Here is a 25,501-nt window from a genome sequence, read left to right on the forward strand (position 1 = left end):
GTGTGTGTGTGTGTGTGTGTGTGTGTGAGAGAGAGAGAGAGAGAGAGAGAGGGGCAGATCCTCTCCTACAGTGCAGAGTCTGTTCTCAGGAGCCCTGAGACCTCCCCAGGCCCCTCTGGCGCTGCCCTTAACTCCAGGGCTACCTTTCCTCACAGCTCCCACCCGAGCGCGCTCTTCGCAGGCGCATCAGTGACTTCTAATGCTTCCCTCTTGCCCTTTCTCCTCCCAAACTCAGTCAGAGCGACTCTGCTTTCACATCCCACAGAAACCCACACGCAGGGGCAGTGGGTTGGGTGTGAGGGCTGGGAAGGGCCTCCCGCAAGTTCTGCAGACAGAGCAGCTCAGTAACTGGGAGGGAGCCTGGAAGGGGGGGGGGGGAGAAGGGGCAGGGAACACTCTGTCTTGGCTCAGTAAGCACCGCCCACAGCCCCCAGGAGGCTCAGAAGCAGCATGGCAACCAGCAGGAGTCACCCTTTCTCTCTTGCCTTGCAGATGTTCGGGCAGAAGGCACTTCATGCAGGACCTGCGCCTCCTCCTCCTCCACCTCTGCCCGCCCTCAGGCTGCTGTCCATGTTGGACTGTCCAGCTGCGCCCGCCACGGCCCAGCCTCAGGAATGCTGCCTGCTCTGCTCCCTCCTCGCGGGGGCGACTTCTGTTTGTTCCAGCAGCCTGACGCTGCCCTTCTGACAGATGGTGTTGCGGCTCTTTGCCGGATAGTAAACACATTTTTGAAGAAACAACCCCTTGTGTCCACGAGCATTTATTTCTAGGAGTGTTCACTTTGGGGTCCTGTATTCGACGTTGCTCGTCTTGTAGGGTTAGTTTATATAATAATCTGCAGTGTCTTACTGTCAATGACATGGTGACAGGGAGGACATTTCTGGACCAGTCGAGTGGACCCCTGGCTCTCCTGCCCTTCCTCTGACCGCTGGGCTCCGGGGCGCCTCCTGGTGACCCCCAGAGCCCCGCCAGCAGCCCTGAAGGGGGAGCTCCTGAGGGGCCCCCAGAGCCTGGGCTCCATGCAGTTTCCCCAGGGCCTGAGTTTTGCACTAAGTCAGGCCGAGCGCAGAGCAACTCCTGCTGCGGGCACTCTTCTTCCTCGGCGTCTGCTGGGCTGACTGACAGCCCTTCCCTGTGCTCGCCTCCCTCCAATCCTCCTTGATTGGAAACAGGACCGTTAGTTTTAACTCTGGCTTCACCTCTGACTTGCTGAGGTTTGTGCTAGCAGCGAGCATGTCTGGAACCATGTGTCCGTGTGCGTGGCCGGGGGTGCGTTGCAGGAACCCGATGGCTGTGAGGGGCCAGGGTCATCCTGGCAGCCTCTTAGCTCAGTCTCTTGCACATAAGAATACAAAAAAGCTGTTAATACAAATCCAAAAGTGGGCTTTGCAACGGCTTATGTTCACACATGAATCTGCTTATTTTCCTATAATTTTCTAGAGACCATATGTTTCTTGGGACCATATGTCTGTAAACGAATGAGATGACGGTCAATGTGAACATGTATCGTGTCTGGAGCCAGAATTAGCTCCCAAGACTTCACATTCTCTTTCTCCCCCTGCCTCTGACTCTCTTTCTGTTTATATGAGCCCACATGTAAACATAGAGAAGTCTCTCACATCCATATGGATGTAATTGTATATGATCTATCCAGTTCATATGCCTCCATTAATTAAGGCCCCTTTTTCAGTTCTGAGGGCAGGTGTGTGCTTGTTGCTTGGAATACTGAGGATGAAAGCTTGGGTGGTGATTTTGCGTTTCCCATGCCAAGCACTATGAATGCTGGGAGCTCTGTGGAGTCATAGAGGATCTCATTTCAGTTTCTCACAGAGATGCCATAACACAGGTGTGTTTGCTAACCCATAGGCTGGGCTCAGCATCGATAGGGAATCTCTTTTCCAGTTTCTTACTGTCTTTTTTTAAATGAACTTATATGATCCTATATAATAATCAACCAGTGTTCATTGACACCGACTGTGTCCATGTGTCTGGGGGCATCTTGCAGACACTGAAACTGCGTGTGACAGTGGACTGGGTGACTGTGACACTGAGACTGCATGTGACGGTGGGCTGGGTGACTGTGACACTGAGGCTGTGTGTGGTGGTGCCCTGGGTGACTGTGACACTGAGACTGCGTGTGGTGGTGGGCTGGGTGACTGACACTGAGGCTGTGTGTGATGGTGGACTGGGTGACTGTGACACTGAGGCTGTGTGTGGTGGTGCCCTGGGTGACTGTGACACTGAGACTGCATGTGACGGTGGGCTGGGTGACTGTGACACTGAGGCTGTGTGTGATGGTGGGCTGGGTGACTGTGACACTGAGACTGCATGTGACGGTGGGCTGGGTGACTGTGACACTGAGGCTGCGTGTGGTGGTGGACTGGGTGACTGTGACACTGAGGCTGTGTGTGACGGTGGGCTGGGTGACTGTGACACTGAGATTGTGTGTGACAGCCTGGATGACTGTGACACTAAGACTGCATGTGATGGTGACTGTGACACTGAGGCTGTGTGTGACGGTGACTGTGACACTGAGGCTGTGTAAGACGGTGACTGTGACACTGAGGCAGTGTAAGACGGTGACTGTGACACTGAGGCTGTGTAAGACGGTGACTGTAACACTGAGTACTACGTGTGATGGTGACTGTGACACTGAGGCTGCGTGTGATGATGCCCTGGGTGACCGAGACACTGACGATGTGTGTGACCGTGGCTGTGACACTGACAATGAAGTCGGGGTGTCAGTGGGGTGTGGGCATTGTCTGTAAAATCCTGGTATTCTGGGGGATAAAGACAAGTGGGCATTTGGAGGTCAGACACCTCCCTCCGGCTGGGAGGGATGGAGGTCACCGCAGAGTGAAACGGGCCGGAGGTCCCATGGGGCCTGAGCGCTATCCGGGCGCCCCAGGCTGGGGGGCGCGAGGGCCGTGGGCATCTATGTTGCTGCTATTGTCCAGCAGGGAAGGTGTAGCAGGACGAGGCTGGGAGTGGTGGAGGGGATTTCTTAGGTGAGAGTCCTGTGCCTGTGATCCCTACCCCCAACTCAGACAGAGTGGGGTGTTCAGGAGCTCACCCACACTTTGGCATGTCACCCAGGGCCGGGGGCCCAGTGGACCGATGCACTCACACAGGCATTGAAGTGAAGTCTGAAGCAGAAGTGGGTGCGTTTGTAGAGAAATTGCCTCCTGCCCACAGCCAGGCACAAATGCTAGGGGCAGGGGCAGCCTGTGTGGGCCAGGAGCCCATTGGGCCCCAGGAGGGCTTTCTGCTGGAGATTGGGGCTATGTCAGCAGCTACAGGCTGGGGCTCCCCCAAAGGTGGGCACTGCGAGGGAGAAGATGTGTGGCATAGGCCCCCCGAATCTGAAGGGGGCGGGATCTTCAAAGAAGCAAGGAGAATGCTTGTGAGAGAAGTCGCTGCCAATCTCAGCCCTGGCCAGAGGGCCAGCCCCAGGCTGGCGGTGTCCTGCCTGTGCCCTGACTTCTCCCTGGGCACCCCACCCCCACCCCCGGCAAAGTGTCAGCAGCTGCGGCCAGAGGGTGGGAGGCCCTCCCTTCTTGGGCCCCTGCAGGTTCCCGCCCAGCTGCTCCGAAGCAGGGACGGGGCATCTACACTGAACACAGGAAAATGAAGAAGGTTGTCAGTGGCTGAGGACGTTTCCTGGTCTGAAAGTGTATGGACTGGATTAGCTGGGACTCTCCACAGTTTAGAGGCTGAGCCACAGAGAAGGCCAGGCACTGGCTGAGGGCGGCCGGAGGGCAGAGGACGGCAGAGGCGCCTGGGGCCAGGAAGCCATGACGGGAGCGGGGACCGGGGACAGAGATGGCCCATTTATTTGGTGCCATGGAGGCTGTTGGTGAGTTTGCAGGGGCAGCTAGTGGGAATTAGAGCTGGTGTGGAGGGGAGCGGAGAGGGCGGAGGGCATCATCAACATCACGGAGCTGGCGGTCCATTTTGTGGCGGTGCCGCCATGTCTAGGAATGGCCTGTGATATGATAGACACCGGTCGCTCCCCGTCAGGTCAGCTGGACACTTGCCGCGTCAGTGGAGGTGCGCACGCGTCGCAGGCTCGTCTGCGGCTGCACTTAGAGGGTGTGCAGGAGGCAGAGCTGCTGGGCCCCAGGGCTGTGCATTTTTCATTTTGCTCGGATTTGACCAATCTGCCCCCATGGAGACTGCGCCGAATTGCCTCCTCACCAGTGCAGAGTCCTAATACTTGGCTGAGAAATAGGAATTTTAGTGTAAGCTTTTTTCACTCAAAGATTTTAAACATGTCCTTCTAGTTTTCATTTAGTACTTTTGTAGTTTCATTACAAATAAATTAAATTTGTGATCTATGTGTAATTTATTTGCATATAAGGCAAAAGATGGGAACCCACTTGTTTCCCTGGGATAGCTGCCCAGCCACTCAAATGTCCCTCCCTGGGCAACTCTTCCCCCTCCTGACAGGCGTCACCACGTTTATTACTGTCGGGGAGGAAAGACATTTTTGCTCTGCCCTCCTAGGTTTTCTGGCTTAGGCTCTGCAAATCAGACAAAAGACAGATGAGCAGGAGAAAGACAAACGATGGATTAATGCATAATGCATGCCGTGCCCATGCAGGCAGGGACACTCGGTGATGAGCAGCTACAAACGTGTTTAGAACTTAGGCTTCGAAACCATCTTAACCAAAGAGCAGTCAATCCGTACAGAAGAGACAGGACGGAGGAAGGGAGTTTGGGAGCCCGGGGCAGCAGCTGTGGGAGGGTAAGCTCGTGCCGTGCAGGAACTAATGGAAGCTGAGGGCTCGTAGGTTTCTCAGGCAGATCCCTCTGCTGGTCTCAGGGCTGGTCAGGGCTGGAGTTGTCTCCAGTGATTAACTTCTGTTCTTCCTGGGAGTGAGGGGAGGGGCCCGCCTTTACAAATGGATGTCCTGCTTTTAGGCAAATAGAGGAGGACAGAGGGCTTTTCTGGAGTCTGCTTCTTCTCAGTTGCCTTCAGCTTAAAATAATCTTTATGCCAAAGAGGCCTATTTGAGGGTGACTGTTCCGATCCTCTTCACTACGTGTATCTCTCCTCTTTGTTTGTTCATAAAGTTGATCGCAGTTTGCTGTTATATGTTTGTTTGTTGCCCCTCCCCTACTCACTCTAATCCCATGAGTGCAGAAATCACCCAAATGTTCTTTTTTAATAGCTTGAGTCTGTAAAGAGTGTGTGTGTGTGTATGTGTGTGTAGATCAGGTTGGTAGGAGTGAGATGGATGATTAGGGAGAAAGATGATGCTACGACTTGAAAGGTTCCAGTTCAAAAATCCTACATTCCAATGAAAAAGTTATGAAAGGCGAACGGTACTTGCTGTAATGGTGAGAATTTTAGCTGAACAGAGGAAGATGTTGATGTTATGAGAAAGTGGGCTCAGCATTTGGGATTACTTTCAGATAACCGTGAAGGTGCCAAATGTTTCATTTTCCTATTACCTTGCTCTGAGCTCATGGGTTGGCTTACCGAAATGGGAATGCACTGAACAGAATGCTAAGAAGCAATCTCTATTATTAAAAACAGGGCAAAATTGCTACCTGAGACACATTGGGATTAAATGGAAGGACACGAAGCTAAATAGTTATTGCTAAATGAACAAATTGAAATAGAATGCTCACCAAAATGCAGAGTACTAAACAGTAAGGAGGGTCGATGAGAATTGTGACATTTAAAATTAGACCTTGGAGTTAAATTACTAATTTCATTCATGTAACTATTGCAATTAATTTTAAAATATATTTTTATTGATTTCAGAGAGGAAGGGAGAGAGAGAAAGAGAGAGAAACCTATCTCTATTGACCTTCCTCAGGAAGCATGTGCCCTGACCGGGAATCAAATTGTGACCTCCTGGTTCATTGGTCAATGCTCAACCACTGAGCCACACCAGCTGGGCTAAGTATTGCAATTATAATAGTCATGTTACATTTCTATTTCAAATAGAAATAGTTACCATCAGCCTGATTAAAATGAGAATCACACACACATACTATCATATGAACATTAGTAACAAATTTATGCCAATGAAAAAGGAGGACATTTTTTCTGACAAGCAGCTTGATTTGCAAACCTCTTTGGGGCTTCTGAAGGCTGCCTCTCAAGGGGATCCTAGGACTTTCCTGAGTCCATGAGCTCTGAGAACTTTCCGGAATTTCTCATGCTGCACATTTTAAAGACAAAAGATTGAGTCTCTAACTCTGCCCTGAAATGCTTGCCTGCCTCTGTGGGGGACTTGTTGCTAGAACGTGCTCATTGTTTGCAGTGTCTTCCCCACAACCCTATTCTTAATGCTCACTGTTCCACCTCCCTCTCCCAGACACATTAGCAGCGCAAGCTTGGCGTGGCCTCACTAGAGTAGACCTACAGCACAGGTTAGCTGTCATCCAACCGGCTTCCCCCTCTTACCTTCAGGTCTGTGGGTGGAAAAGGAAATCCGATGCCACTGGGGGAATTTAAGAAATGACTATGGAAGACTTTCCTCCATAAAATGCGTTTCCAGCGGCTGGGGCCAGCAGAGAATCAGCTGCTTTGTTTAGCTACATATATCACTTAATGTACCAAGTACAGTGCAGGGACGCATCCAGCTTTTAAGAAAATGAAACAGGTACAATGTAGATGCGGGGGTCCATGTAGCTGTTTAAGAGAGACTGCTTGGCCTTCCACAGGAATGTGTTTTTAGAAAGCACTTAGGATGGTCATTTTGATGGAACCACAGCAAGAATATTATTATAAAATAAATGACTACACATAAACATCCAAGTCATTTATTTCTTTTAAATGCACTTTTTGTGAGTCATGGTGATTCATTGTCTACAGTTTCCATGGTCTCTGACCTTTTAGAATAGCACTTCTTTCTCCACTCTCTACAGTAAATTCAATGGCAAATGTGAAGCTTATCTTCGTGATCTCTTACCTAATTTGACAGGCTGTGTTTCTCTTAAAAGCAATGCATTGTGATGGCAATTCTGTTTCCAGATGAGAGAAAATAGTTCCAAGATGTGCTCAGCTGAGAAGCTTGTGAATGTTTCTGAGGACCCACTGTCTTCTCCAACATTCAGCGCGTCTCCGATCCCATCGTGTACCTTGTCCAGGGTTCTCTGACTAATTTGTCCTTCCTCACGTGGGAGCTGGGAGGCTCACCGGCCTCTCTCTGGCTCCTGACGTCAGCAGATCTCCCATCATTATCTCTGAGGCTGAGTCACAACGTTGAGCTTTGTTTGCTCTCAAGTGGCTACGCAGCCACATCCTCCTGGCCTGAGGCCCCGCCTCCAGCATGCGGACTGTAGCTGCCTCCTTCTGGGCTCACTTGTGCACTTTCCCCTCTACTTCTGCCTCATGCAGCCCTGGGGTCAGACCCCCTGCAGCCTGTCCTCCTGTCAGGCCCCTTTCCCCAGGACCTAGGACACTCACTGACTCCTTCAGGACAGTGCCTGGCACATAGGAGCTGCTTCATAAATGCCTGCTCCATGGCACTGACCGCACGGAACCTCATCTCTGGCTCATTTGTATACCCCTGGAGTTCCTCTCCTTCAAACCCCTTCAGATTATATGATATTTACTAACTACAGAGCTGTTGCTAAATAAAAACCTTGGGGGATGAAAGTTTTTCTGAAATAAAGGGTTTGCTGAGCTGTATTCTAGCCAGAAAAAGGACCAGATCCTGGAGCAAGCAGCCTGAGCCACCCGCGGCGGGTGGCTGGGAAGATGAGCGTGTGTGTCCTGGGATTCATGGGCCTCATATACAGTGAATGTGGACAGGAAGATGTACTTTGGCTACAGATGAAGGGGGTGCTACAGATAAAGGGGGTGGGAGAAAGGAAGTGGGGCGTAGAGTGTGCGGTGGAGTCTGGTCATCGCCGTTCTCGCTAGATAAGAGCCGAAATAGTCACCAAGGTTGACCCAAAGTTTCAGCACATCCAGGAATGTGAGCCGCTTTAGCTGGGGTTGGCCCGAGGCTGTTAACTGATTAGCCTCTTACCTCTCTCCCCCACCCTACGCTGCTGCTGCTGCTGCGATTGATTCAGGACATCTGCGGGTCTCTCTCTTGTCACGGGGAGGGACACTCTGAGAACCGCGTGTCCTTGAATCCCTTCTGACTCATTCGGAGGCCCTTGCTCAGTGGCAGCACTTGGTAGCAGTGGGCCCTGGGCCGTCCCCATGAGCACAACCTCCGGAAGAGTCCATTTCAGGGAACCTCGTCTCTAACATGGAATCTGAACCAAACATAAAAACAAACAGAAACTAAAGCAACGAGTGCATCGACATGTCCATCGCACACATTAGGAGGCACGGGAGCCTGAGCTGGCAGGGCTGTCCTCCGTGGGCACCTGCAGGGCTGGGCTGGGCGGGCCTGGCCGCCATGTGAACGCTCTCTCCCTGTCCTCGCAGGGAAGCCATCAGCCGCGTGTGTGAAGCCGTCCCGGGCGCCAAGGGAGCCTTCAGGAAGAGAAAGGTACTGTCCTCTCAGCGCTGCGTCTGCCTGCCTCTCCCTCCTCTGTCCCCTCGGCAGCTCCCTTACACATGGCTCAGGCCTCTCTTCCCAGGGCCTGGCGCTGGCACTGCTTTTGTTTGTTTTTTTGCCCAGGGAGAACCAAAAGGCACCCCTGTTGAGAGGGCTCTTGTCACTTTAAAAACAGAAAGAGCTTAGGTCCCCTCTCTGCCTCGTGGTTGACGAGATCAGCTGTTGCTGCCACCCAGACGCCACTCGCTGTGCCTCAGTGCACAGACAGGGATGGCAACAGCTGCGTAGAACAGCCCGCCTTCTCCCAAGCTTCGGGCCACCCATTCACTCCATGGGCACAGCTCTCGTGGCAGACCCTCAGGCTGGGCTGGTGCAAGTTTAACAACGTCTCTCAGGCTGGGGGACCGAGAAGCACCAAGTTGGTGGCGTTGCCAGTTTTTGTGGCCATTTTCAAGCTCTAACATGACACCCTAAAAGGGAGCTGGGAAGAGGGGTGCAGACACCATTATACAGTGTCCACGCGGTTCACACAGGCACACCGGACGCAGACAACCTGAACTGCAGGGGGAACAGCTGATGCAGCAAAAAGTAGGAAGTGATGAGTTTTGAGTATTTATTGTTTTTTAAATATAATGTATTTAATTGCAAGTTTACATAATTAATTTTTAATAGCAGCTGTTTTTAATGGCCAGCTCATGATATTCCCAAACATTTGATCATTGTCTCTCATTAGCTAGCATGAGCGGCTCTAGAACGCCGCTGCGCATCCCCATTATACAGAGATAAAAACTGAGGCACCGAGAGGAGAGCCCATGAGGCCAGCAGGTGGTGGAGCCAAGCTCCAGCCCGACTACTTGGCTCTAGGGGCTGTGTGTTCAACCCTGTACTCGACCTTTTCATCTTGAGGTGTTTGGGCCAAAAGAAAAAAACAACTGGATTAAGAGAAAGCTCAGAAAAACTCTGAACTTAAGTGCCCAGTAAACACAGAAGTAAATACCCACCATCAGGACCTGTCTGCACCTGGCCTGAATGGGGGGGCGCCCCTCTGTGTATCTCTGAGTCTGTCCTGAGGTGGTGGTGGGGGGGTGGGGCAGGCTGGTGCTTGCTCTGCTGCTACCTGGGCTGTGAGTTGTTTGTGTCTTTGTAGCTTGGGGACATTGGTGACCAAAAGGGCAACTGAGTGTCAGAGACAGAACTTTGGGTGAAGGCTCAGATGTGCTGGCCTGTGTTCTGGTCATCCCACAGGGGACATGGGAAGCAAGATGCCCCCAGAATCTTTAATATGGGAACTAGGAGGGTGTCTGAGAACAGAGCCAGCTGGTGCCTGAGCGGCAAGTCTTGGGGTCCCTCCTGGTTCTCTGGGTGCAGGTGATGGAAACAAAACCAACTTCTAGGCTCCGAGCCAGGCACTGAATCAGGGCCCGGCAGCTCTGCCTTTCACTAGCTCAGGCAGGGGATTCACATGTGGGGCCAGCCTGGTTAAGAACTAGGGTTGGTTGGGATATCAAAGGGGGTGAGCTCTAATCTGAAGAGGAAGGTTGGGGGGTTAGCAATGGACAAGTGTTGGTAGTGCCCATGCAGGGACCCAGGAAGAGGAGCCTGGCTGAAGCATGCAGCCGTGGTCCCTGTGCCAAGAGCAATTATGGTCTGATGGGTACACCTGTTAGAGCCGAACGGAGTCTGTCACTCCGCGGTGCCCCAGACCCGTGTGTTCTGACTGGACCAAAGGATGTGCCGGCCAGAGCATTCATGCTCCAGTCCTCCAGCAATGAGCGCTCTCACGGCTCAATGGGATTGCTCATGACCCCCGAGTGGACCCACTTATTCTGGCCTAACATGGCTCCCGGTGGGCTGAAGCTGGTTTCTGAGTGCAAAGCTGCAGGCCCTGGCCTGTGGCCCTTTCCCCAGGCTTCCAAGTCACTCTCTCAGACGCATCCCAACATGAGCTGCCCGGGCCCCTGACCCCGCCTTTCCCTCGTCTCAGTGTGTGCATAGATGTTCATAATCCCCACACTGCGCATTCTAGAATCTTTGTGTTAGTGTCAGACCACCCCCCCCCCCCCCCGCCAGCTTATTCGAAGCACAATTTTCTTCCTGTGCCTAATGAGGGTGGGAGATGGAGGTTTGGGGTGTGGCAAATAGGAACAACAGAGAGGCCCCAGCAGTGAGGCCTCCAGTCACTCAAATCGAAACTAATGCTGCTTGATTTCACAGCCTCCAAGCAAAATGCTGTCCAGCATCTTGGGCAAGAGCAACCTCCAGTTCGCGGGGATGAGCATCTCCCTCACCATATCCACCGCCAGCCTGAACCTGCGGACGTCCGACTCAAAACAGGTCTGTAGGGGGGCTCAGGCCCCTGCCCTGCTCAGGGCCCCCCCACACAATGGGTGTTTCACGGGCTCCCCACTTCCAGCTTTACCAGGTCTGTGTGGTGCACATTGTGTAAAACCTTCACAGGCTTCAAACTTTGGCTGGCTACATGAAGGGTCACCAACAGGGTGATAGATGGCATTGGCTTTTTAATTCTTTCATAAATCACCTCTGCTTGAGGATAGTGCACGAAGCCATTGACTTACTTACAATGTAGAAAGGAGGTGTGGGTATGTGCAAACGTCTCCTCTTAATGTCCTTGCCCCATTTTGTTTTCTCTTACACCATATTCCACTGGTTCCACAGCCCACATTTTATTATCTATACCAGTGGTTGGCAAACTGCGGCTTGTGAGCCACATGCGGCTCTTTGGCCCCTTCAGTGAGGCTCTTCCACAAAATACCACGTGCGGGTGCACACGTACAGTGCGATTGAAACTTTGTGGCCCTTGCGCAGAAGTCGGTATTTTGTGGAAGAGCCACACTCAAGGGGCCAAAGAGCCGCATGTGGCTCGCGAGCCGCAGTTTGCCGACCACTGATCTATACTAATAAAAAGGTCATATGCTAATTAGACTGGGTCAACTGGACATCTTCTGGTTGTCCGGTCCTCCTTCCAGACAAAGCTATAGTGGCAGGGGCCGAGGCAGAGGTGGTTAGGGGCGATCAGGCCGGCAGGGCAGCAGTTAGAGGAGATCAGGCCAGAAGGGGAGGGCAGTTAGGGGCAATCAGGCCGGCAGGGGAGGGTGGTTAGGGGTGCTCAGGCTGGCAGGCAGAGGCGGTTAGAGATGATCAGGCAGGCAGGCAGGTGAGCGGTTAGGAGCCAGTGGTCCTGGATTGCAAGAGGGATGTCCCCCAAGGGGTCCCGGATTGGAGAGGGTGCAGGCCAGTCTGAGGGACCCCCCACCCCATGCATGAATTTTGTGCACCGGGCCTCTAGTCTGAAATGAATGGCATGTTGTGGTTTGACTTTTTTTGTTCTTAGCCAGCCATTTTGGAGCCTCTCACATTTGATAGTGTCTAAGGGTTCATGTGATATGGTGTATTCATGTCTTACCAGTGTGTAAGGAGTGTGTTGCTGATGGAGGCAGCACAGCAGGGATGTTTATGGAGGCGAATTCTGTTCAGGATGGTTGTGTTTCTCTGCAGAGTTTCTTTCAGGTTCCTCGGGTGCTTAGTTCCTTCAGCTAGAAGAATGGTTATAGGATATCATTACACGACCTGCTTGGTCATTCCCTGAAGATCTTAGTGTCAATGTTGCTGGTGGAAATGGGGTACTTGCAGTGTCTCGAGAAAAACGGTTCAGCGATCAAGCATTGGGAGGATGAGGTACAGGGGTAAGAGGAGGCACTGGGGTAGGAATAAGACTGCCCCAGGTTCCTGGTGCCCCTCTCCACTGGGCCCACCATGGAAGATGTCCAGCCTTGTCTGCCTCAAGCCCAGAAGCAAGGCCAGGGCCCAGAAACTCTGCGACATTGGTTCTGTCCATGCAAAGCTTAGCTCAACTCAGTCTCTGTCCCCATTCAACTGGCCAAGTCTCCCCGCCCGGGTGCACCGCAGCTGGTCGCACCTGGCCTGTGCTGCTGGCTCTGTGCTGGTGCCCGCAGGCTTGCAGTTGAGGCCGTCCCTGGAGCCCTGATGCCGCTGGGCCCGCATGGCTGCTGCTTGCAAACGGACAGGCAAATGAATGCACCTTCCTGAGCAGGAGGCCTTGGGTTAAGCTTGATTAGATCACCTGGGCTTGGGAAGGGGCCAGTCCTCTTTTAATCTAACCAGTCAATAGCCCAATCCTTCCCATAACCAATCACTTTCCTAGATCTTCTGGGTTCTGTTCCCTTATCCAATCCGATCCTTTCCCCAGGCTTGGCTCCATTCCTCATGGCCACCATCTTAGTTCTTACTGCACATGCCTCACAGTACACGCTCCTCCTCCTGTGCCCTCTTGGCTTCTGCTGGGCATGCACTGAGCAAAGTGCTTTCTCCTTTACTGTTTTCTCTCTTTAATCCTGGATAACGGCTGTCTGCTGGCGGGTGGGGAAGCCTGCTTCAGGGGGTTAAGTCCCCTGGGGAGCTGGGAACGTTACATTGTCCTATTAAGTGAGGTTTAATGTCTGACTCAGCTCCCTGTTGATGAGGCTTATACCTTATTTCCTTTGCTTCCTTCCTTTATTAATACTAACTAGTGACCCGGTGCATGGTTTTGTGCACATCGTGCACATTGAAAGGAAATTAGAAGGTGGCTGGCAGGGCAAGACTGGGTGAGGCAGGCCAGACATGCCCTGGAGCCAACCTCCTACAGTCCCTCCCTGGCGTCTGCAGAGTGAGCGGGGTCCCTCTGGCAGGTGGGGTTCCTCAGCCTGGCCTGTGGAGATCGGGCCTAAACCGGCTGTTCAACATCCAGGATTGCAAGAGAGCGCAGGCCAGGATGAGGGACCCCACTGGTGCACGATCAGGGCTGGGGAGGGACTGTAGGAGGGCTCCAGGCCAAGTCCCAATCAGCCGGACCCCAGCAGCAAGCTAACCTACCGGTCAGAGCACCTGCCCCCTGGTGTCAGTGCACGCCATAGAGACTGGTTGAACGGTCGAACGGTCAGACATTTAGCATATTAGGCTTTTATTATATAGGACTAGCCACCTATACTAACATCAAGGCTGTCTGTATTTGACCTGATTTAGAGCTTGCCAAGGGAAAAATGCCTCTTCCCCAGGGATGTTTGCAGAAAAAAATTAGAGGGAACTGTTTAACATCATGGCTCAAATGTGTATATGAGTAGCCACCCTGGATACCAGCAGGTGGAAATGCTGTGAACCATGAGTCCCCTCACCTGCTGTGCTCAGCCTGGGCCCCGCCGTGCTGTCAGTGTGAGCTGGAGACCAGGTGTCTCCACACTGCAGAAGATGGGCTGCCCCCAGACTGTGGGGACCATGGCAGCATGGCCTCAGGATACCTACGGCACCTTTAGGTTGCCACACATATTCTTACGTATGAATTTTCAAATTCCCCAGGTAAGCAAGCAGCATTTCCAGCTCCATATTTTCCTCCACCCTACATACCCCACCCGAGGTGTTGAAATAAATTCTAGATCCAGAATAGAAGCAAGAGGCAATGTCTGGGCCTTGTTTTGACACAGTGGATGCCGCTTCTCACTCTATTCCTGGAGTGCTGGATGAGCCTTTTCTTTTCTCATAGGCACTTCTGAGGGGTGGGTGAACCTTCATTTAAGTGGATTAAGTAGCTTGAACAGGCTCAGACTCTTTCTGGAGCTGCCTCCAGGCTGAGCACCCTTGTGGCTAATGAGGGTTGGTCCCCTCAGCTCTGTTCTCAGATGCCCACATCCACTCTTATCCTATGTGGCTGTTGCACCTTCGTTTCTAGGAACCCTGGGCCTCAATTCTGCGGGATCTCACCTCCTAATTCTCCTTTTACTTAATTCCCCACCTCACAATACAGAGAAGCAAACTCAGCAGAAAGCATGAGGCCGCCATGGTTGGCCCTCTCCATCCTGGTAGAGGGGCTGGTTGGGTGTGCCAGCTCTCATTGGCCTGCCCTCGGTTTAGGTGGGTGGGAGTGAGTCCTGAGGGATGCCGGCACGGACATCAAGAGCATGAGCTGAGGAAGGTCTGATGGGAACCGAAGCTTGCATCCCTCTGGCTCTCCCTCTGGCCAAGTTCAGGGCCCAGCGGTAGCAAACTGAGAGCAAGCTGAGAGGACACTCCCTCCCCGTGCAGAGAGAGCAGGAGGCAGTGCCCGCTCCCCTCTGCAGAGCTCTCAAGGAGAAGAAGAAGATGAAACAGCCTTAGAGCAAAAAATGCTTTCAGTTAGTTAGCTCTCCGCCTCAATCCTCTTAGCCGACGGGATAGCATACACTCACACAGTAATGGTTATGCATCGTGCTGACCAAATATGATTTCCATTTTCCCCCTCAATCTTAGTGTCCACTTTGATTTCCAAACCCCAGTTTTAGCACTGCTTTGTTAAGAAGATTAAGTTAGTAAAAATTAAATAAGCAAAAGTTAAATAAGCAAAACGTAATTTTAGAAGTTGTAGCTTTATCATCATTTGGGAGCTACTGTGTCCTCATTGCTCCCCAGAGCCCTCCACCCCTGGACTCGAGGCAGGATTCCGGAGAGCTGCAAAAGCCAACTAGTAGTTTGATCCCCCTGGGCTTGGGCACAGGCTACAGAGCTGGACTCATGTTTTTATTCGTTTACAGTTTACCTTTGAACAATGCCTGGGTTAGGGGAGCCGCCCCTGTGCAGTCAAAAATCCGTGGTTAACTTTTGACTCTCCCTCAAACGTAAGCACTATATGCTCCGGTTTTTCTAGATCCTGAGTAGTATTGCATGTCCTCAAAACTGAAGTAGGCATTTAAAATTATTTTATCTTACACTTCATTTATGGTTTTGCTTCGGTTTTACAGGAGCATGGTTGGAAAAATCCCAGGACGGTAGGATGACAGCTCTGTAAACTCTGACTGCCCACCCGCCAGGGCCTGAGGGGGCCCAGCAAAAATAAACCTGATTATGATGAGAGGGAGGACTGTTCCCACTCCCAGAAATTTACTTCAATGTCATTACATTGTCTTTAAAAAGATAAAAGTAGCGTGGAAGACTTATATAGCTTTTTAAATTTAGTGCAGCTTCTAATTTACTCAGCGTCTGCTAAATTCCACTGTACCCTGCAGTCTATAATGCTAATGGAAATTTCCCATTTAAAGATGAACTTGGAATGTCTTTGCTGGCTCTTAAACTGATAAATTACAAGAGTGCCTGAAAGGGCGCCAGTTTTGATCTTGGATGAGGACTTTGCAATGTATGTGTACATGGTGTAACCGGCCGAATGGGGGCAGACACACTCCCCTCCACTCCAGCTCCGAGTCTATACTGAGGACCCGCGTGTCCTTGGACACTGGCACTGCACAGCTGAATGCTTTGGGGTGTGGGTGGGACACTTTCCTTCTCGAAGAGGCGTGGGCGTTCAGACCCTCTGTGTTCGGCCACGGCCCTGACAATTACTGGCTGTGGTACTTTGAGAAACCACGTGGCCCCTCTAGGCCGCAGGCTCCCATCTGTGAAATGGGCTTCAATAGCTCCTACATTGCAGGGCTACCGTGGAGCTTACAAGAGCTCATTTTGGCAAAGCTGCTAGGTGAGCAGTGGACATGCTGCGCTATTACTTTTCTAGTAGTTGTTTTCATTGGGGACCAGTGTTACCGAGTTTTGGGGAGCCTTGTTGATTCGTGCTGCCTGTCAACGGTTGGTTTTCCAAGACATGGGAAGAGCACTAATGGCACGCCTCGTTTCTTGTCTTGGGCCTGACAGATCATAGCGAATCACCACATGCAGTCCATCTCCTTCGCCTCTGGGGGTGACCCGGTAAGTGCCCTCGGCGTTGTTTTCTCTTCATCTTGCTGGGAGTGGCTGGGAAGGGGCCCTACTTCCGAGGTGCGCTTCTTGGGGTGCTATAGAGAAAGCTTAAACTTTCACTTCATTAGCCAAGCACCGTTGACAACCCCTGAGGCACTGGTTTTCTTACCAGTAAGAGGTAATGAGAGTCGCCACGTGTCAGCCTCCCGACTGTCTGCCCTGCTTGGTTCCTGTTTCTCCACTGGGCCTCCACCAGGTCCCCTGTTTTTAAATATAAGTCTACTCGAAGGCTGTGAATTTACTTAGTCTAGTTTGTTCATAAATATTTGAAATTGGCATTTTTCTCTCCAAATCTAACACTGTAGTCTCTTAATGGTTTGTTTAGCCAACAGGGAAGGAGTTGCAGAGACCAAGAGGGAGACAGGATAAAATGGGAATGTTCTGTTTTTGCATCACTAATTTTATGAAGAAGGTGCAATAACACGGGGTTTGCTCCCCACGTGTGGTCAGGAATGTGACGCTCCGGTGTTAGCGGCCACTCTCAGTGTCAGGAGGGCGGGACGCAGGGCCACGCCTGCACACTCACTGCCGTCACCCTTCACCGCGGACCGTCCAGCCCTTTGAAGAAGCCCAGGCAGGAATGGGCCACAGGGAGGAGGTGCAGAGGGAGCCGGTAGAAAACACACACAGCCCCGCCAGCAGTGAGCGGAGAAAGGCTCCCCAAATGTTCTCACTTACCTTTCATTGGTCTGCTTAAAGTTCTCACCCCAGGGAAACATCTAAAAATTAGGACAAAAGAGTGAGTTTTTCTTGGAGCTAAGTTTAATCAATTAAGTTGTTCAATATCCTGGGAAGATGTTCTTTTGCTGTTAAAATTTTTTTATAATAAAAGAATGGTGGCTTATAGTGGTATTTTTGCTATAATTGTTGTTTTGTATTATTTTGTCCAATTATCAGTAGGCAATGCTCAGATTTTAAATAAAATTTACTGGCCCAAGGCGCCTGAGTAATTGGTGGATATATTACTCCTGTCCCAAGGCAGGGAGTTCTTCCCATGCCCATGTTTACCGTACAGCCCTGGCCTCCCAGCCCCTTCCCCCTGGGCAGCCTGACTGCTGAACTGCTGTTGGCACATGGACAGCTGAAGTGAGGGAGCGCTTTCCACTGCTGGCTCCAGTCTCCAAAGGCCATGGGATCACCACAGAGTGTCTTCCTACAGGGGAACCAGCACCCCCCCCCCCCCCCGCAGCTCCTGCAGCCGCCAGGGGGCATCACACGTGCATCAGCCCAGCATTGCTGCCCAGAGAGCTCAGCTCAAGGAGAGGCCCCGGGGTCTCCCCATCTCAGACCCTTGAGCCAAGGGCACTGTCAAGAGGAGGGATGTGGCCGAAACTGGTTTGGCTCAGTGGATAGAGCGTCAGCCTGTGGACCTGGGTTGCAGGCACATCCCCAATGGGAGATGTGCAGGAGGCGGCTGATCGATGTTTCTCTCTCATCGCTGTTTCTAACTCTCTATCTCTCTCCCTTCCTCTCTGTAAAAAATCAATGAAATACATTTTTTTAAAAAAAGAGGAGGAATGTGTCCACCTTGCAGATGGCTCTTGGCCTTTAAACCTCCGCTTAATTGCCAAAGGGTGACCACCAACATCTACCCTCTCACTTAGTGGGCTTGGCCCTCTTTCACAAGTAGGGTCTTGTTTTCAGGTCTTATGATGGGTTCTTCATCTTCCTCCCTCCCCCTCGCCTCCCTTCTTCTCCCCTTCCCTTCTTTTACTTTCCTTCTAGTCCTTTCATCTCTTACGTTTCACTGTAAAGTATGTTTAGAAGGTGGACGTCTTCCATAGTCGAACCCACCATTGGTGCACTCTTGAGGGTTATGCCCCGAGGTGCTCTCTGCCTGCACGGCCGGCCCGCATCCGCACTGATGCCTGCACCTGTGCAGTGTCTGGCTCTACTGAACTGCCAGTGGCCTTCTACTGGGTTGCCCCATGTGATGCTTGGAACCATAGCTTCTTAAATTTGGCGGTTGACCCAGTTTGAAACATAAAAGGCAGAAACGCTGCCACCTGCGCTGACAGTCCTCTCCGGAGCCTGTCTCAGTCCTCATCCCGCGATGATGGAGGCACAGAGACCTAGCAACCGGGAAGCCAAACACATTCTCCTGTGCGGAAACCAGTGTATCCCTAGGGTGCACACAGGCCTGGGAGCTTTCCTCAGCTTCCCCATCACTTCTTCCTCAGAAAGGGAAGCCTTCAGGGACCCTTAAAGTAATTCAGACAGACAGACAGACAGACAGAGAAACATCTGTCAGAAAAAATCAGCAAGAACATACAAGCATATGAATTACTTTCCACTTCCCCTGTAACCTGTCCAAGTATACATCACATTGTCCATGAATTCCATACCAACTTGGTTGATAGTTATTACAGTTGGTGGGTGTTTTAAATAAAACCAAAAGTCCTAGGTTCTAGTCATTGTTCTGTTTCCACGTGTATATCTACTAATTGCTCTGTGCCTCAGTTTACCAGGTTAGAAAATAATATTTTGAAATGTCAAATAAGACATGTTGGAAAACACTGTTAATCCCTCCAAGAAAAAAGGGCACACATGAATTTTAATCTACATGATTATCTGTGTTAAAAGACCACGAAAGAATGAATACCGGCCAGACTCAGAGAGTCTCGGTGAGTGAGAGCAGAGATGGTAAACACTGAACACATGCTGGGCCCACCTCTGGGACTCCCTGTGCTCACGGTGTGATGTCAGGAACACTGTTTTGAATAGCCATACACCCACCACTCTGCTACAAAAATAGTATTGGCATCAGGAAAGCTATGTCCTGGCTTGACCACTGGCTATCGGAGTGACAGGGACACCTCATATCTGAGCAGACTTTCTCATGTTGGAATAAGAATTTCAAAAGAAGAATTTTCTTGTGTATGCCACTAGTGTTGACTCAAATTAAGTTTGTTATACAAATATGTACAAAAATAAAATATAGACTCCCATGCTATACTTTTTTTCTTGTTAATCCTCACCTGAGGGCATTTTCCCATTGATTTTTAGAGAGAGTGCAAGGGAGGGGGACAAAGAGAGAAACATCGATGTGAGAGAGACATATCGATTGGTTGCCTTCTGCACACGACCAACCAGGGCTGGGATCTAGCCTGCAACTGAGGTACATGCTCTTGACAGGGAATCAAACCCAGGTCCCTTCAGTCCACAGGCTGATGCTCTATCCACTGAGCCAAACTGGCAAGGGCAACGTTATACTTTTTATTGAACTGCAAACCTCAATCAAACTGGGAAGATTACTAACAAACACAGGAAAAGCCAATAGCGTTCAAAGTAACGTTAATTTACTGTGATGGATAACGTTTTGCTGACACGAAGTCTCTGCTCTCAGTGTGAAGCCAGACTGGCCACCGTGGTCCCTCAGAATCTTGAGGTCGGCATCTCTCCTCAGTGCCAGAGACTCAGTTCTCCCACTAATTTCTTCTACTCAAGCAAACCCTTACTGGTACATCCTTGTGTATAAATGTGACAGTAATTTGTTTCAGGTGGGGCAAAGGCATCTAGTCTTTATGATTAGATGATGTCCTTTTCTACCTAATTTTTTAAGAATGTGGTACCCATAATGTTGGAAACCCAACTAAAAATCTTGGCACTAAAACTGCATGCCGAACATGATGCCCTGGTGGTCATCCAGATGATCCCGAATATTCTTATATTAATCTTGACGGTTATCATGGGAATGAAAATACAAAATTAAAAGGAAATTCCGGTGACGTCTCAAAGGCAGGGGGAGATACCTGCCCAGCCCTAGGTTTCATGGATCTCAGTTTGAGAAACATGAGTGTTCCCTGAGGAACCTCCTGACAGTGACGCTCCTGGATCCAGGAACAGGGTCTCTGATTGCAAGCGACAAGGCTTATTTTTGCCAATGGCTTCAGAGTCTTACCAGGTCTTCCTAATGGAAATGACCGGAAGCAGGTGGACTGGTTTGACTGTCTCTTACTCCCTTCCCCAGGTCAGTCTGTGAATATACCAATGGCCAGTGCTCTGAGTGGGAAGAGCAAACGGCTTAGCTGGGCCCTGGTGTCACAGCCCATTGCTGGGGGAGTTCTCCTCCCCTGCGTGGTCATACTGTGTCATCGTGAGCTCTGGGGCAAGGGTATGTGGCAATGTCTTCACCACCCACCACCCTGCAGGGGGTGCTCCATAGCCTTGTACGCCCACCCGCAGGCATGCTCCCTCTGCCCCTCCCTCACTGAGGGTTTCCGGGAGCCCCATGGAAAGAGAAGGACCTAACAGTGAAGGCGCTCACCACAGACTCTCCCAGCTGCTAACCCCAAGGCCCTGAGCCATGCCGTGCAGCTCTGCGGAGCAGGAGCCCTGGGGAGCTGTCTGCACCAATGGTGGGAGCTGTCTGCACCGATGGTGGGAGCTGTCTGTCTGCACCGATAGTGGGAGCTGTCTGCACCGGTGGTGGGAGCTGTCTGCACCAATGGTGAGAGCTGTCTGCACCGATGGTGGAAGCTGTCTGTCTGCACCAATGGTGGGAGCTGTCTGCACCGGTGGTGGGAGCTGTCTGCACCAATGGTGAGAGCTGTCTGCACCGATGGTGGAAGCTGTCTGTCTGCACCGATGGTGGGAGCTGTCTGTCTGCACCGATGGTGGGAGCTGTCTGCACCGATGGTGGGAGCTGTCTGCACGATGTTGGAAGCTTGTCTGTACTAATGGGACAGACCTTTCCAGGCCCCCACCCTTGCAGAGAAGGTCCTCCTCTGCTTGCATGAAATGAGAGAATTATTGGTCCCTGTGACTGTTTAGAAACTGAAATCCACGTGGCCACCTGGGCCCACTGCTGAGGCTGTAGAGTCTGTGCCCTGCTTAAATGGGAGGTAGGCAAGGAGACACAGGTTTCATGCATAGGGATCCAGCTCATATATTCGAAACAATTAAAATGACTACTTATAGAGAGAACCAAGATGGCGGCACAGGTAAGCACCTATACTTGCTGCCTCTCACATCCACATCAAAATAACAACTAAAAGGCAGAACAACTACCACCCAGACCTACAGGAAGGCTGGCTGAGTGGAAGTTCCACAACTAGAGAGGTGAAGAAAGCGCATTGAAACTGGTAAGAGGTGTGGAGGCGCGGAAAGTGCTGGCACCTGGATGTGCTGCTCTTTTAATCGGGAGGGAGATACAAGCTCCCACTTGCTCTGAACTCCAGTTCTGGGCGAGACTCTGAGGGACTCAGGGAGAAACTGGACTGTCTGGCATCGGGACAGGAAAACGAGGGCGGCTTTCTCTCAGAGGTGCTCAAAGCGATCGTTGTTCCTGCACAGAAGCGCAGGACGCAGAGACCTGGGGACCTCTCCAGTGCAGGGCTGACTGTCTGCCATTGCTGTTTGCTCTGCCCTGGTGATTCCCAGAGACCCTGCCCCACCAATTTACAACCCACCCAAGCTGTGTGCATCGGCTTTTGCATATGAATGGCCTGTCCTTACTCTGCCTAAAACCTGTCAAACTCCAGCTGGGTCAGAGAGCCCCAGAGCTTCCAAAAGAAGGCCCAAGGCCTGGCAACAACAGCCTGCCTTGCTTCCCAGCTGGGCACTTCCAAACCCCATACAAAGAGGAGGAATCTGCAGATGTCTCTGTAGCTCCTGCTGGGTGGCCCCAGACAGTGGCTGACCTTGCACCTCCTTGGAGATCCAAGAGCCAGTGTACCCAGTGGTCAGAGTGAGACTATACTGTATTACAACTCTTCACATCCATAAGAGACACACTCAAGGGGCAGACTCAGTGAGCACCAAAGCCCCACTGAAGCAAGTCGTGCTCCATAAGGGTGTCTCCTGTGCAACAGATCTTACACTATAGACACAGCTGGTCATCACAGCCAATTGATCTGGAGGTCATTTCCTCCCAGTGATACCAACAGCAATCAAGGGTTAACTACAACAAGACTGTGCAAACAGCCCACAAAGGGGTTCACCAAGAGCATCCACCTCAGGTGACTGGGGAGGCTGAGCCACTGGGTCCTATAGGACACCTACCACACAAGGCCACTCTATCAACTCAAGGAGACTCAGCAGCTACCCAGTACATAGAAACAAACACAGGGAAGCAGCCAAAATGTGGAGACAAAGAAATAAGTCACAAATGAAAGAAATGGATGAGTTAAAAAACCACAGTTATAAGGTTACTCAAGAATCTTCTAGAAACCTCCAAGAAATTTATAGAGACCCTCAAGGATATAAAAAAGGACCAATCAGAAATTAAGCATACACTGACTGAAATAAAGAATAATATACAGAGATTCAACAGCAGACTAGAGGATCCCAGAATCAAGTAAAAGATTTGAAATATGAAGGAACAAAAAACACCCAACTGGAAAAGCAAAAAGCAAAAAGAATCCAAAAATACGAAGATCGTGTAAGGAGCCTCTGGGACAACTTCAAGTGTATCAACATCCAAATTATGGGGGTGCCAGAAGAAGAGAGAGAGCAAGATATTGAAAACCTATTAGAAGAAATAATGACAGAAAACTTCCCCTACCTGGTGAAAGAAATTGACTTACAAGTCCAGGAAGCGCAGAGAACCCCAAACAAGAGGAATCCAAAGAGGACCACACCAAGACACATCATAATTAAAATGCCAAGGGCAAAAGACAAAGAGACAATCTTAAAAGCAGCAAGAGCAAAACAGTTAGTTACCTACAAGGGAGTACCCCTACGACTGTCAGCTGATTTCTCAACAGAAACTATGCAGGCCAGAAGGGAGTGGCAAGAAATATACAAAGTGATGAATAGCAAGAACCTACAACCAAGATTACTCTACCCAGCAAAGCTATCATTTAGAATTGAAGGTCAAATAAAGAGCTTCACAGACAAGAAAAAGCTAAAGGAGTTCATCAGCACCAAACCAGTATTATATGAAATGCTAAAGGGTATTCTCGAAGAAGAAAAGGTAAAGAGAAAAAATTATGAACAACAAAGTGACAACAAATACATATCTATCAACAAGTGAACCTAAAAATCAAATGAATAAAAAACCTGATGAACAGAACAGACTGGTGAATGTAATAGAATCAGGGGCATGGAAAGGGAGCAGACTGACAATTCTCAGGGGGAAGGGGAAGTGGGGGGTGCGGGAAGAGACTGGACAAAGAGCTTACATATGAACGAGGTCAGTGGGGCGGGGGGAAGGCCTGGAGTGGGGTGGGAACCTGGTGGAGGGGAGCTAGGGGGCATAAAAGAGGAACATCTGTAATAATCTGAACAATAAAGATTTAAAAAATAAATAAAATCACTACTTATGTCCAAAAAAAAAAAGAACCATGGAGCACCCCCTGCTGAGTGTCCCCTACCAGCAGCTTTCAGGGAGGCCCAGGCCAGCGGCCGCAGCAGGACCTGCGGACTTGCCAAAAGCACACCTTTGTGGCCTCCCCTCGGGCCCAGCGCATAGAAGCCCTAGGCGGGACTGTGCAGTCTGTGTTCGAGCCCTGCAAGGGGTCTGACACCAGCTCCAGTTAAAGGGGGAAAATAAACATTTGCTGAGTACCCATGAGTATGTAAGATTTGCATAAGGCCCTTGATCACAAAATCAGTAAGTGGCCTATCTGAACCTTAAACTGTCAGATGCTGATGCCATTGAGAAATAGGACAGTTTTGGAGTTGAACAACACTGTCACCAGGGGGTGTTACACCCCACAGTGGAGAGCAGGTAGGAGAGTGCAGGGCCCTGAGCACTCAGTTTCCTGTTGGGGAGGAGTCCAGGGACAGCTGGTGCTTACACAGGCGGAGGGGCACTTGGCACGGGGTGGTCATGGTAACAGAGCTGCGGGCACGGTCAGACTGGAGGTAGAGGCTCGCTGAGCAGACAGAGCTGCCGGAGTGCTCTCAGCCTCCGTTCACATTGGGATCATCTGGGCAGCTTTCAAACATCCCCATCCCCAGGCCTCACGCCCAATTCATAAAACCGGTTTCCTGGGAGCTGAGACTGTTCTTAAAGCTCCTCAGTGATCCGCGCCCTCCCCCACCCGAATCTGCAATGCACAAGGTCCCCGCGATCCCCGCCATGCCATGGTGTGGTGTGAGAAAGGCCGCCCCAGGGGCTGTTTGGACGGCTTGTCGCCCTGAGCTGGTCTGTGCACTGTAGTGACGTGGATGTCTGATTTTTTTGACAGGACACAACGGACTACGTTGCGTATGTAGCGAAGGACCCTGTTAACCGCAGAGGTAAGCAATGCCTGACCCTTGGCATCTCTCCTCAAACACACAGGCTCGACCCTTGAGGTTCACACAGACATGCCCCCCAGCTCAGCCCTTTCGCCGTGAGCCAGCGCACCTCACACCGCTCATGGTCATTGAGGGTCGCAGGCGGTGATGTGCGCGGCACACCTGGCTGGGCCTGTGAGCTCCAAACGCACACCTGTATCGGCCGGCGTGCTCGCAGCACCTGCCCCCTCTGGGCCGCTGCCCTCAGACCTTGAAAGTGGCCCCGTTGCACACCGAAGACTACAGATCAGCCGCCCAGATGGGCTGAGCTCCGGTGTCCTCTGCCGAGTCTCCCAGGAGCCTGGTGCTGCCCCGCACAGGACTGGTGTCCAGGCTTAGGTGCTGTCACCCTCTGCCCCTCGGGGCTACCCAGGTGGGGTGTGGGGCCCGAGGCATTCCAGTGCTTTCTCTCCTCACGGGCCCTTACTCCTAGACTCTCCTTGCACACCACCACCCCGATTTACCACTTAAAACCAAGCCCCACTCACCGAGGCTCACAAGCCTGGGGGTGGCTGACGAAGGGTGCTGCCCTGAAGTACCAGGCGGCCACTGGTTCGCCAGCAACTCCAATTCAGACCTCCCCCACCATCACCAGAGGTGTCAACACAGCACAAAGCGATGCTTTCCTCCCCCACCCACTGGCTGCCTCTCTTCCCACCCAGCACCCGGTACCGACGTTTTCCTAGTGGGCAGCAGTTTATTCTGGTACTTGCACACATACTTCCTTCTTTTTACATTTCAATACAAATGAGATCTTAGCATTCCATTTTCAAGCCAGCCCAGAGAGACCAGGCTACCTGGTCCAGGACGCGGCTTCACCGCCATCTGCCCTCAGGTCTATGGAGCCCCGGGGCTGCGTTTCCTTCCCGCATGTTCTGTGGCCCCTGATGAGGCGTGTGCAGGGGAAAGGCCAGGTGATTGACGCATCAGTGCACCTTGCAAATGAGCACGCAGACTGGCGGGACGTTTGCGGTGCCTTGTAAGTGAGTGAGGGCGCTTTCCAT

The 25,501-nt window shown here is 51.3% G+C and overlaps 1 protein-coding gene across 1 annotated transcript in view; it reads left to right on the forward strand.

The window, feature by feature from the left end:
• Positions 1–25,501, forward strand: part of SHC3 (SHC adaptor protein 3) — a 139,492-nt gene that overhangs the window by 65,884 nt on the left and 48,107 nt on the right. The window contains 4 exon segments of the mRNA XM_023744573.1: positions 8,405–8,468; positions 10,692–10,811; positions 16,167–16,220; positions 24,407–24,458. Of these exon segments, the coding sequence (XP_023600341.1) occupies positions 8,405–8,468; positions 10,692–10,811; positions 16,167–16,220; positions 24,407–24,458 (290 nt within the window).

Source organism: Myotis lucifugus, unplaced genomic scaffold (genome assembly GCF_000147115.1).
Source record: "Myotis lucifugus unplaced genomic scaffold, Myoluc2.0 scaffold_474, whole genome shotgun sequence".
Classification (NCBI taxonomy): Eukaryota; Metazoa; Chordata; class Mammalia; order Chiroptera; family Vespertilionidae; genus Myotis; species Myotis lucifugus.